At 41.9% G+C, this 12,655-nt stretch overlaps 1 protein-coding gene across 1 annotated transcript; it reads left to right on the top strand.

The window, feature by feature from the left end:
* The first annotated feature begins 508 nt into the window (after window positions 1-508).
* Window positions 509-5,875, top strand: LOC139400753 (exosome complex component RRP46-like). Its single transcript, XM_071145403.1, has 6 exons — window positions 509-633; window positions 854-967; window positions 1,628-1,749; window positions 2,286-2,426; window positions 3,725-3,814; window positions 5,698-5,875. The coding sequence occupies exons 1-6, from the start codon at window positions 537-539 to the stop codon at window positions 5,791-5,793; spliced, it is 660 nt and encodes a 219-aa protein (XP_071001504.1). The 5' UTR covers window positions 509-536; the 3' UTR covers window positions 5,794-5,875.
* The last annotated feature ends 6,780 nt before the right edge of the window (window positions 5,876-12,655 follow it).

Below are 12,655 nucleotides of genomic sequence, written 5' to 3'. Positions count from 1 at the left end.
TAAATGACGTTTAGCTTGCTAGCCACAACTAGCCATAATGTTAGCTAACTTGTGCAATGTCAAGCAACAATTCCTCACATCAACTAATGGGTTAGCTATAAAAAATATGTTATTAACTCACATTGACTCTGAACGCCCTCTGCTGAATGAGTTTTGCTGCTCTCAATCCAGTCGTTTGGCGGATTGCATGAGAACAGATCCCATACATGTTCTTAATACTGTTTAGCGTCGCCATCTTCTTCACTGTTTAGCTAGCTACCTCTGCTAGTTGCAAATTACAGTAGCTAACAGCGACTAAATCAATCCCCTGAAGTCTAGTAGATCTAAAACAATTGTGTTGGTCTCAGCAGCTCCATGAAACCGCTATCTGGGTTTAGGTCTTATTGCTTACACCTAACAATTTCTTTGAGATCTGCGATACAGACAAACGAGGGGACTGGGGGTAAATGCCGTCATCATTGAGCGTCCAAATGACAACACAAATAAGCTACGTCAAATCCCCGCGACATTCTTCTAGTTTTCTTTTTACAAGCACGATGGATGTGTGTGCATCTTCGAGTCCTACTTTGAGGGAGTTTGGCTGCGAACAGAATTTACTATCACGACCTGATGGATCGTCGTCCTTCGTCCAAGGTATGTTAGCAGTATATCAGAACAAGATACCGTTGAAAGGAAATGTATCAAACTATTACCGTAGCTGCTCTCACGCTGCCCCCCCCCCCCCTCACCCCCTCATTGACCAACAAGACAGATGTGACCCAACTATACTCATCCGAGCTGTGCTGCGTTACATCGCTTTGTCTCAGATATGGATTATGTTATTGTGTGTGTCATTGGGTCTGTCTTTCTGCAGGAGACACCAGTGTATTAGCTGGAGTGTATGGCCCGGCGGAGGTGAAGGTCAGTAAGGAGATCTATGACAGAGCTACCCTGGAGGTGGTGATGCAGCCCAAAGTGGGACTACCAGGTGAGTAAGGAATTTTCTTATTTGGGATTAGGTTGGCAGATAGCAACGTTTAAGGGGCATACACCGCCACCTACTGTACAGGAGTGTGAGGCCAGTCACAGCCTACCTACATTAAATGATCTTCATTAGTCCCGTTCCTCTAAGAAAGTGAAATAGATCCCTAGACACCACTTCCCTTTCCTCCCCCCACTACACCCCAACACCGTCCAGCCTCTCTAACCCTTTCACACAATCTCTCCTCGTCTATGTCATACAGTTCACAAAATATCAACACGTGGTCTACCGTTTCCTCCACTAAAACACTCATCACACAGACCTGTGTCATGACGTGGCATTCAAACCTGTAGCCAAACTGTAGTGTACTCCATACAACTTCCTCTTCCTACATCTCATACTCCCCACCTCTTCCTTCCTTTTCCTTTACTGACCGATGCACGCAATAAAATAAACCCTCCCCTTACTACTAGCATCCCACTCCCTTTTGAGTGAGGAATCATATATTTAAGAGAGAAGCTGGTGTTTGGAGGGTAAAATGGAACGGGTGCTGTTAGGCCCGAGACGAAGTGCCTTATTACATTACACCTAAAAGGACATGCACCATACACTTCCACAGAACACCACAAGATGGCAGTGTCTAACTTCATTTTCATTCTTCCTCAGGTGTCAGAGAGCGAGCCAGAGAACAGTCTGTGAGGGAAACATGCGAGGCGTCTCTTCTCTCCACCCTTCATCCACGCTCCTCCCTCACTCTCGTTCTACAAGTGGTCCATGATGACGGTTCAGTATCCTTTAGTGAAATAACGTGTGTGTGTGTGTGTGTGTGTGTGTGTGTGTGTGTGTGTGTGTGTGTGTGTGTGTGTGTGTGTGTGTTAGCCTACCAGTGCCATTTGCCTTTTCTCTAAGGACTGAGCTTTTCCTCATGTTGCACTAAGACTGCAGTCAGGTGTTTATTCCGCCTGTGAAGTGGGCTTCCGTGCCCCTCCTCAGTCCCCCTCAACACACACACACAACATCCTGGGGCACCTTACACTCCCTGAAGTCACGCTCATTCAGAGACCCAAAATTAAAACACAAATAAGCTACGTCAAAAGTTCCCGCGACAGTCTTCTAGTTTTCTCTTTGCACGATGGATGTGTGTGGATCTTGGTGTCCTACTTTGAGGGAGTTTGGCTGCGAACAGAATTCATTCAGAGACCGTAGACTTCAGGTCTGTGGAGAAGGTGCAGAGGACGGGACAGTAGATGCCGTCTTATTATAATTATTATTATAATTATGTGTGTCAGTAGTGTTGTTCCTTATCCTCCCCCCCCTCCCACAGCTGTTGTCCTGTTTTCTGAACTCAGCCTGTATGGCCCTGATGGACGCGGGCCTGCCTATGAGCTGCCTGTTCGCTGGGGTCACCTGTGCCATCGATACAGATGGCCAGGTCATTACCGACCCCAACGCAGCACAGGAGAAGGTAGATGATTGTTCATTACTACCATCATTACTACTACCACCATTACTACTACTACCACCATTACTACTACCATCATTACTACCATCATTACTACCATCAGTACTACTACCATTACTACCACCATCATTACTACCATCATTACTACCACCATCATTACTACCATCATCATTGCCACCATCATTACTACTACTACCATCATTACTACTACCACCATTACTACCATCATTACTACTACTACCATCATTACTACTACTACCATCATTGCTACTACTACCATCATTACTACTACTACCACCATCATTACTACTACCATCATTACTACTATCATTACTACTACCACCATTACTACCACCATTACTACTACCATCACTACTACCATCAGTACTACCATCATCATTACTACCATCATTACTACCGTCATCATTACTATCATCATTACTACCATCATTACTACTATCATTACTACTACCACCATTACTACTACCATTACTACTACCATCACTACTACCATCAGTACTACCACCATTACTACCATCATCATTACTACCATCATTACTACTACTACCATCATTACTACCATCATCATTACTACCGTCATCATTACTACCATCATTACTACCACCATCATTACTACTACTACCATCATTACTACCATCATCATTACTACCATCATTATTACTACCATCATTACTACCATCATCATTACTATCATCATTACTACCATCATCATTACTACCATCATTACTACCACCATCATTACTACTACCATCATTACTACCATCATCATTACTACCACCATCATTACCACCATCATTACTACCACCATCATTACTACCATCATTACTACCATCATTACTACAACTACCATCATTACTACTACTACCATCATTACTACCGTCATCATTACTACCGTCATCATTACTACCATCATCATTACTACCATCATTATTACTACCATCATCATTACCATCATCATTACTACCATCATCATTACTACCATCATTACTACCACCATCATTACTACCATCATTACTACTACTACCATCATTACCACCATCATTACCACCATCATTACTACCACCATCATTACTACCATCATTACTACAACTACCATCATTACCACAGGATGACTCCGTTTTTAAAATGTAAATTCGTTTTTTGCTTTTGACATTACATTCATTTCCTTTTATTCCACATTTTAGTAAATAGCTTTTCTATGTGTCACTAGGAACTGCAGCACATTGGGTAAGTCGTCCCTAATTGAGCCTGGATCTACTGGTTTGTGTTTCCTCTCTCAGGAAAGTCGAGCTTTGATGACCTTCGCTATTGACAGTACCGAGCGCAGAGTGATGATGTCATCCACCAGAGGGTCTTTTACAGTTCACGAGGTCAGTAAATATCCACCTCTTAAATCACACATTTCTTTTCAGTGGTGTTTGGAAGAATGGTCTAATTTTATTATTGATCGCCGAAGCACCAGCAGTGTCGTTAACGGCTCTAAACAAACTGCTAACGGCAGGAAGCCGTCAGGAAGCCGTTAGGAGCCAGTCGATAATGGTTGACCCTGGCTGTGACCCCACTCTCTGAGGGTGTCTCAGGGAGAAGGGGGATATTAAAAAATGTTAAATAAAATGCATTTCCAATTCACACACGTGTTGTAATACTTATACATGTGTGAAATAGAACAACTATATTCTATAAGCTCCATAAGCTTAATTAATAATACATTCATTCTACTATAGTATGTAATTACTGTAGTAAAGTTTACTATAGTATACATACGGTAGTATATACTATAGTATGTAATTACTGTAGTAAAGTTTACTATAGTATACATACGGTAGGTAGTATATACTATAGTATATAATTACTGTAGTAAAGTTTACTATAGTATACATACGGTAATATATACTATAGTATGTAATTACTGTAGTAAAGTTTACTATAGTATACATACGGTAGGTAGTATATACTATAGTATATAATTACTGTAGTAAAGTTTACTATAGTATACATACGGTAATATATACTATAGTATGTAATTACTGTAGTAAAGTTTACTATAGTATACATACGGTAGTATATACTATAGTATATAATTACTGTAGTAAAGTTTACTATAGTATACATACGGTAGTATATATTATAGTATGTAATTACTGTAGTAAAGTTTACTATAGTATACATACGGTAGTATATACTATAGTATGTAATTACTGTAGTAAAGTTTACCATAGTATACATACGGTAGTATATACTATAGTATGTAATTACTGTAGTAAAGTTTACTATAGTATACATACGGTAGTATATACTATAGTATATAATTACTGTAGTAAAGTTTACTATAGTATACACACGGTAGTATATACTATAGTATATAATTACTGTAGTAAAGTTTACTATAGTATACATACGGTAGTATATACTATAGTATATAATTACTGTAGTGTTTTGTATTATTTACTATTGTGTTTTATCATCTTTGACATAGAAGTGGGGGCTTTCTCCTTGAGGAAGCCTACTGGGCAAATACTAAGAGCAGATTTTCCATAACCAGTAGGTAGGACTGGACCCTGAACGGAAAGTTCAGAGATTCTGCTCTTTTCTATAACCTGTAGGGAACACAATATATAGTCTATATTTGGCAATGTAAGTTTCTCACTCATGGTTGGCGCACACACAGGGATATGGAAAGGGGTGGAGTATATGCTAACTAAATACTGTAGTAAAAACTAGTATATACTAATTACTGTAGTGTTTTTGCAGACAATACTGTTTTTTTTGAGGGGGGGGGGGTATAATACTGTATTTAATATTCTACAGTATACTACACATGATGGAGGGATACTACAGAGTGTATTATAATTATTCAGTACACTAGAACATTCTAAAGTAAGAACTACGTTATCAAAGAATACTACGGCGTGGAGTATAGAGTATAGTATACTACAAATTCTATAGTAAGAAATACATCATCGAGCGATACTAGTGTATAGTATTCTACAGTATACTACAAAATTGGATAGTAAGCACTACACGATCGAGGGATACTACCGTGTGCAGTATTGTATTCTGCAGTTTACTACAGAATACTATAATGTCCTATAGTAAGCTAGTATTTATTTTATTTTTAATGTGGGCTACACAGTTTTTCAGCAGGTATAAACAGTGCGGTGGAATGCTTACTTTGCGAGCTCCCTCAACAGTGCACGACAAATATCAATAGCCAATGAATATTCCCCTGTACCCCCTGTCTTTCTCCCTACAGCTGCAACAGTGTATAGCTGTCAGTCAGAAAGCATCGGACAAGATCTTCCAGTTCTACAGAGATTCTGTCAGACGAAGATATTCCAAGACGCTCTGATTATCCAGGATTCTGCTTATATCTTACTTTTTTTTTTTTTTCAGCTTTGTTGTTTTTTAAATAAAAAATATTTGGAATTGGTTGAAATATTTATTTATTTTTTTCTTGCGTTTTTAAAGAATTCATATTTCCTTAATGAAACAAACACCACAAAATAAACCAAAATATGAATGATATTGTCAAACATGGAAAGTGAAGCTACATGTTTAGTCAAGTGTCTTTTATTACGTTGGTCGTCTTTTTCTATGTACATTTCATCATAACACAAAGGGTTGTGAACGGCAACAGTACAGGTACACCTGATCAGCTCACGCTCGTTCACCTGACCCCTGACCTCTGACTAGACTGAATGATCAACACACGGGGTGAATCTCAAAAGTACTTTGTTGTTTTCTCTATCTAACCCCGGCCAGTGTCGACAGACCTCGTCAGTAGTGTTGACAGACCTCGTCAGTAGTGTTGACAGACCTCTTCAGTAGCGCGTCGCAGACCTCTTCAGTAGCGCGTCGGCAGACCTCGTCAGTAGCGCGTCGGCAGACCTCGTCAGTAGCGCGTCGACAGACCTCGTCAGTAGCGCGTCGACAGACCTCGTCAGTAGTATGTCACCAGTACTGGCAGTCACATTTAGTTGTTATGGTTTCTAAAGTGTTTTTTTTTCTCAATTATTATTCCTGTGTTTTTCATGAAATCAAAACACAGTCTTGACACAACACTGATTCTCTGGAAAAAAAACATTCCTTTCGTTGGAAAGAAACAACCAACCGGTGACCCACTTGATCTCTAAAACCTAGATATGTCATTAGAAAATGTCAGTATGTTTAGCCTGTCTTTATGGCACACTGAGCTCCTGAAGAACTGAGCACTGAAGTGGCTAGACATCTTGTCATTGTTAGGATCATTCCAGACAGAGAAGGGCCGTTGAAGCACTTAACAAGGGAAACATGTCAAAGTGCAAATTCACCATGCAGGTTGACTTTTGAAGGTTGACTCCGCAAAATGAAGTAGTCACGATCAGCAGTTGAACAAAAAATTGCGAAGCTCCAATTCGCTCTAAACACTTGTCAGACAGTATCTGTTCAATGGGTTGTTTCATACATTATAACAACGTGGTAGCTTCACGGGACCAAAACGTCCTGAGAAGTTGAGACTCACACTTCAAGGTTCTTAGTTGTTGTGGAAATTGGACTCGCTGTTTACTTTCTGCATCTACGTCATATCGCGGAGTCTACCTGTTTACGTGTAGGAGAAAAGGATGCGTGCTTGGCATCGAGTTAGTTAGTATACAAGAAGGCTGTGCCCCAGTTACTCCCGTCTCACTGTGTAGATTAGAATGTCCACGGAGAACATACCAGGCTGCTGTGACATCGTGTTGTGGTTTGTAACAAACTGTATGTGCCCTTCAGCTTTCTGTAGGGTATCAATGGTGACATCGGCTGAATATGGAGTCCGTCGTCGATTTTTCATAGAAGAATTGCTTCATGTTATGATGGCATGGTTGTCTAAACATTCCCATCCTATCTAGGAGAGAGAGAGAGTCTCGTAGGTGCATGGCAATCCCCCAAAGTGGCTGCATACGGAGGAGAGAATAGCCAGTCTATATTTGGTCAGCGGGGAGCGGACGGTGTCCTGCAGGAGTAGCTTCTCTTAATGGAATGAGTCATCGCTGCCACGCAGGCAGCAGGGTCTAGCCCTTTCTCACCCTCTCTACACCCCTCTCACCCTCTCTACACCCCTCTCACCCTGTACAGCCCTCTCTCCCTCTCTACACCCCTCTCACCCTCTACAGCCCTCTCTCCCTCTCTACACCCCTCTCACCCTCTACAGCCCTCTCTCCCTCTCTTACAGCCCTCTCTCCCTCTCTACAGCCCTCTCTCCCTCTCTACACCCCTCTCTCCCTCTCTACACCCCTCTCACCCTCTCTACAGCCCTCTCTCCCTCTACAGCCCTCTCTCCCTCTACAGCCCTCTCTCCCTCTCTACACCCCTCTCTCCCTCTCTACACCCCTCTCTCCCTCTCTACACCCCTCTCTCAATCTACACCCAGTCAGTCAGGACCTATCCTGCTCCTGTCTTGTCCCCTACAGTCAGTCAGGACCTATCCTGCTCCTGTCTTGTCCCCTACAGTCAGTCAGGACCTATCCTGCTCCTGTCTTGTCCCCTACAGTCAGTCAGGACCTATCCTGCTCCTGTCTTGTCCCCTACAGTCAGTACACCATTAGAATTCCTACTGCCTCCCCTACGTGTTCACGGCCTTCACACAGACTCCACAGGACTCCGTCATCCCTGTCGGGTCACTCCCAGGCCATCACAGGACTCCGTCATCCCTGTCGGGTCACTCTCAGGCCATCACAGGACTCCCTCATCCCTGTCGGGTCACTCCCAGGCCATCACAGGACTCCGTCATCCCTGTCGGGTCACTCCCAGGCCATCACAGGACTCCGTCATCCCTGTCGGGTCACTCCCAGGCCGTCCCAGGACTCCGTCATCCCTGTCGGGTCACTCCCAGGCCATCACACTCATCCCACTCCATTGACAGTCTAGTCTAGAGTATATCCCCATGTCCTTGTAATCTGTTGTGAACAGACGTGTAGGGTACGTAACAAAAATGTATTGTACCTTTCTGTGATGAATATCCTTTACATAATGTGATGGTTCCTCAGTCATCATGTCGATGATTGCTCCTTCATGCTAAGGTCAGAGGGTGACTGATCTTCAACATAAATCCAGGTTGGGGGGGGGGGGGATGTTCATATGTACAGTACCAGTCAATAGTTTGGACACACCTACTCATTCAAGGGGTTTTCCTTTATTTTTTGTATTTTCTACATTGTAGAATAATAGTGAAGACATCAAAACTATGGAATCATGTCGTAACCAAAGAAGTGTTCATATAATATATTTTAGATTTTAGATTCTTCAAAGTAGTCATCATTTGCCTTGATGACAGCTCTGCACACTCTTGGCTTTCTCTGAACCAGCTTCATAAGGTAGTCACCCGGAATGTATTTCAATTAACAGGTGTGCCTTGTTAATTTGTGCAATTTCATTCCTTAATGCATTTGAGCCAATCTGTTGTGACAAGGTAGGGGTGGTGTAGAGAAGATCTCCATGTTTGGTAAAAGACCAAGTCCATAACTATGGCAAGAACAGAGAAAGGACAGTCCATCGTTACTTTAAGACATGAAGGTCAGTCAATCTGGAAAATTTCAAAAACTTTGAACGTTTCTTCAAGTGCAGTCACAAAAACCGCCAAGCGCTATGATGAAACTGGCTCTCATGAGGACCGCCACAGGACAGGAATACCCAGAGTTACCTCTGCTGCAGAGGATAAGGTCATTAGAGTTAACTGTCTCTCAGGAGGACTGCCACAGGAAAGGAAGACCCAGAGGTACCTCTGCTGCAGAGGATAAGAGTTACCAGCCTCAGATTGCAGCCCAAATAAATGCTTCACAGAGTTCAAGTAACAGACAAATCTCAACATCAACTGTTCAGAGGAGACTGTGAATCAGGCCTTCATGGTTGAATTGCTGCAAAGAAACCACTACTAAAGGACACCAATAAGAAGAAGAGACTTGCTTTGGCCAAGAAACACGAGCAATGGACATTAGACTGGTGGAAATCTGTCCTTTGGTCTGAAGAGTCCAAATTTGATATTTTTGGTTCCAACCCCCATGTCTTTGTGAGATGCAGAGTAGGTGAATGGGTGATCTCTGCATGTGTGGTTCCCACCGTGAAGCATGGAGGAGGAGGTGTGGGGGTGCTTTGCTGGTGACAGTCTGATTTATTTAGAATTCAAGGCACACTTAACCAGCATGGCTACCACAGCATTCTGCAGTGATAAGCCATCACATCTGGTTTGGGCTTAGTGGGACTATCCTTTGTTTTCAACAGGACAATGACCCAAAACACAACTCCAGGCTGTGTAAGGGCTGTTTGACCAAGAAGGAGAGTGATGGAGTGCTGCATCAGATGACCTGGCCTCCACAATCACCCGACCTCAACCCAATTGAGATGGTTTGGGATGAGTTGGACCGGAGAGTGAAGGAAAAGCAGCCAACAAGTGCTCAGCATATGTGGGAACTCCTTCAAGACGGTTGGAAATGTATTCCAGGTGAAGCTGGTTGAGAGAATGCCAAGAATGTGCAAAGCTGTCATCAAGGCAAAGGGTGAGTACTTTGAATAATCTCAATTAAATTTAGATTTGTTTAACACTTTTTTGGTTACTACATGATTCCATATGTGTTATTTCATAGTGTTGATGTCTTCACTATATTATTCTACAATGTAGAAAATAGTTTTTTAAAAATAAGGAAAACCCCTTTTGAATGAGTAGGTGTCCAACATTTTGACTGTATATTTATATTATATTAAACATATTATTTTGATTAATTTATTCATACTATTTCATCCTTCCACAAGATATAGTCCCGATACAAATCTATGGTTGCTACCTAAGCCGGCTGGTCGTTCATTCTATCGGTTCGGTTGCCGAGACGCAACCCAGTCAGTCTTTTTGTTCTGTATCAGTGGACACGACCCAGTCGTTTGTTATAAATGTTCCATTACCAGAATGGCTGGTAATGTTCTTAATCCCTTGCTTACGTGTTGCTTGCTAACTAGCCAACTACGACGAACTTACAGTCACGTCAAACTGGGTCGTGTCCAAGTGCAGCCAGAATAACAACAAAGTAGCTTTTCACCTGGCGTAGAAAATGTGCTCACTCTTCAGGACACTGTTGTTCAGAGGAGCTAGCCAACAACACAGCCAACAACACAGCTAACACAATCACTTCCAACTGAAGCTGGAAAGACTAAACTAGCTGCACTTTTTTCAATTTACAATTTTTTTGTATATCCATAAAAATGATGCCAGCTGATTCCGGCGGCCTGGCGGTCTGTCTCGTCCCAACTCCCGACCCATACACATTATTATGAGACGTTTTGAAACAATGTAAATGTCGGCGAGACAGACGGCAAGGTTTATACAAATCTCCACTGTTAAAAACTACAGTTGAAGTCGGACATTTACATACACTTAGGTTTGAGTCATTAAAACTTGTTTTTCAACCACTCCACAAATCTCTTGATAACAAACTATAGTTTTGGCAAGTCGGTTAGGACATCTACTAGTCCAACAATTGTTTACCGACAGATTATTTCACTTATAATTCACAAATGTATTGTTAACAAAGTATAGTTTTGGCAAGTCGGTTGTGCATGACACAAGTAATTTTTCCAACAATTGTTTACATACAGATTATTTCACTTACAGCTCAATGTATCATAATTCCAGTGGGTTAGAAGTTTACATACACTAAATTGACTGTGCATTTAAACAGCTTGGAAAATTCCAGAAAATTACGTCATGGCTTTAGAAGCTTCTGATAGGCTAATTGACATAATTTGAGTCAATTGGAGGTGTACTTGTGGATGTATTTCAAGGCCTACCTTCAAACTCAGTGCCTCTTCGCTTGACATCATGGGAAAATCAAAAGAAATCAGCCAAGACCTCAGAAAATAAATTGTAGACCTCCACAAGTCTGGTTCATCCTTGGGAACAATTTCCAAACGCCTGAAGGTACCACGTTCATCTGTACAAACAATATTACGCAAGTATAAACACCATGGGACCACACAGCCTCCATACCGCTCAGGAAGGAGACTCGTTCTGTCTCCTAGAGATTAATGTACTTTGGTGTGAAAAGTGCAAATCAATCCCAGAACAACAGCAAAGGACCTTGTGAAGATGCTGAAGGAAACATGACAGAAGTATCTCTATCCACAGTAAAACTAGTCCTATATCGACCTAACCTGAAAGGCCGCTCAGCAAGGAAGAAGCCACTGCTCCAAAACCACTATAAAAAAGCCAGACTACGGTTTGTAACTGCACATGGGGACAAATACCATACTTTTTGGAGAAATGTCCTCTGGTCTGATGAAACAAAAATAGAACTGTTTGGCCATAATGACCATCTTTATGTTTGGAGTGAAAAGGGGGAGGCTTGCAAGCTGAAGAACACCATCCCAACCGTGAAGCACCGGGGTGGCAGCATCATGTTGTGGGGGTGCTTTGCTGCAGGAGGGACTGGTGCACTTCACAAAATAGATGGCATCATGAGGCATGAAAATTATGTGGATATATTGAAGCAACATCTCAAGACATCAGTCAGGGAGTTAAAGCTTGGTCGCAAATGGACAATGACCCCAAGCATACTTCCAAAGTTGTGGCAAAATGGCTTAAGGACAACAAAGTCAAGGTATTGGAGTGGCCATCACAAAGCCCTGACCTCAATCCTATAGAACATTTGTGGGCAGAACTGAAAAAGCATGTGCGAGCAAGGAGGCCAACAAACCTGACTCGGTTACACCAGCTCTGTCAGGAGGAATGGGACAAAATTCACCCAACTTATTGTGGGAAGCTTGTGGAAGGCTACCCAAAACGTTGGACCCAAGTTAAACAATTTAAAGGCAATGCTACCAAATACTAATTGAGTGTATGCAAACTTATGACCCACTGGGAATATGATGAAATAAATAAAAGCTGAAATAAATAATTCTCTACTATTATTATGACATTTCACATTCTTAAAATAAAGTGGTCATCCTAACTGACCTAAAACAGGGAATTGTTACTAGGATTAAATGTCAGGAATTGTGAAAACACTGAGTTTAAATGCATTTTATATATGAGATCAAGTTTATAAATTGCCCGGCTGGGCTGCTGAGATGGTGGATTGTGCAGTCAGATGGAACAGAGTAAATAGGCATTTTAACATCATAGATTTAGCCGGTGGTAACTTGTGGACTAGACACTGGCTGGATTGCGCTTTTAACCAATCAGCGTCAAGGATTTGAGCCACCCT

Source organism: Oncorhynchus clarkii, unplaced genomic scaffold (genome assembly GCF_045791955.1).
Source record: "Oncorhynchus clarkii lewisi isolate Uvic-CL-2024 unplaced genomic scaffold, UVic_Ocla_1.0 unplaced_contig_6102_pilon_pilon, whole genome shotgun sequence".
NCBI classification, from domain to species: domain Eukaryota; kingdom Metazoa; phylum Chordata; class Actinopteri; order Salmoniformes; family Salmonidae; genus Oncorhynchus; species Oncorhynchus clarkii.
This window is presented reverse-complemented; position numbering and strand designations above follow the sequence as displayed.

Coding starts and splice junctions, on each gene's coding strand:
- LOC139400753 (XM_071145403.1), top strand. CDS start 537: ATGGATGTGTGTGCATCTTCGAGTCCTACTTTGAGGGAGTTTGGCTGC. Junction 2,427..3,724: donor CCAACGCAGCACAGGAGAAG/GTAGATGATTGT, acceptor TTCCTCTCTCAG/GAAAGTCGAGCTTTGATGAC. Junction 3,815..5,697: donor GGTCTTTTACAGTTCACGAG/GTCAGTAAATAT, acceptor TTCTCCCTACAG/CTGCAACAGTGTATAGCTGT.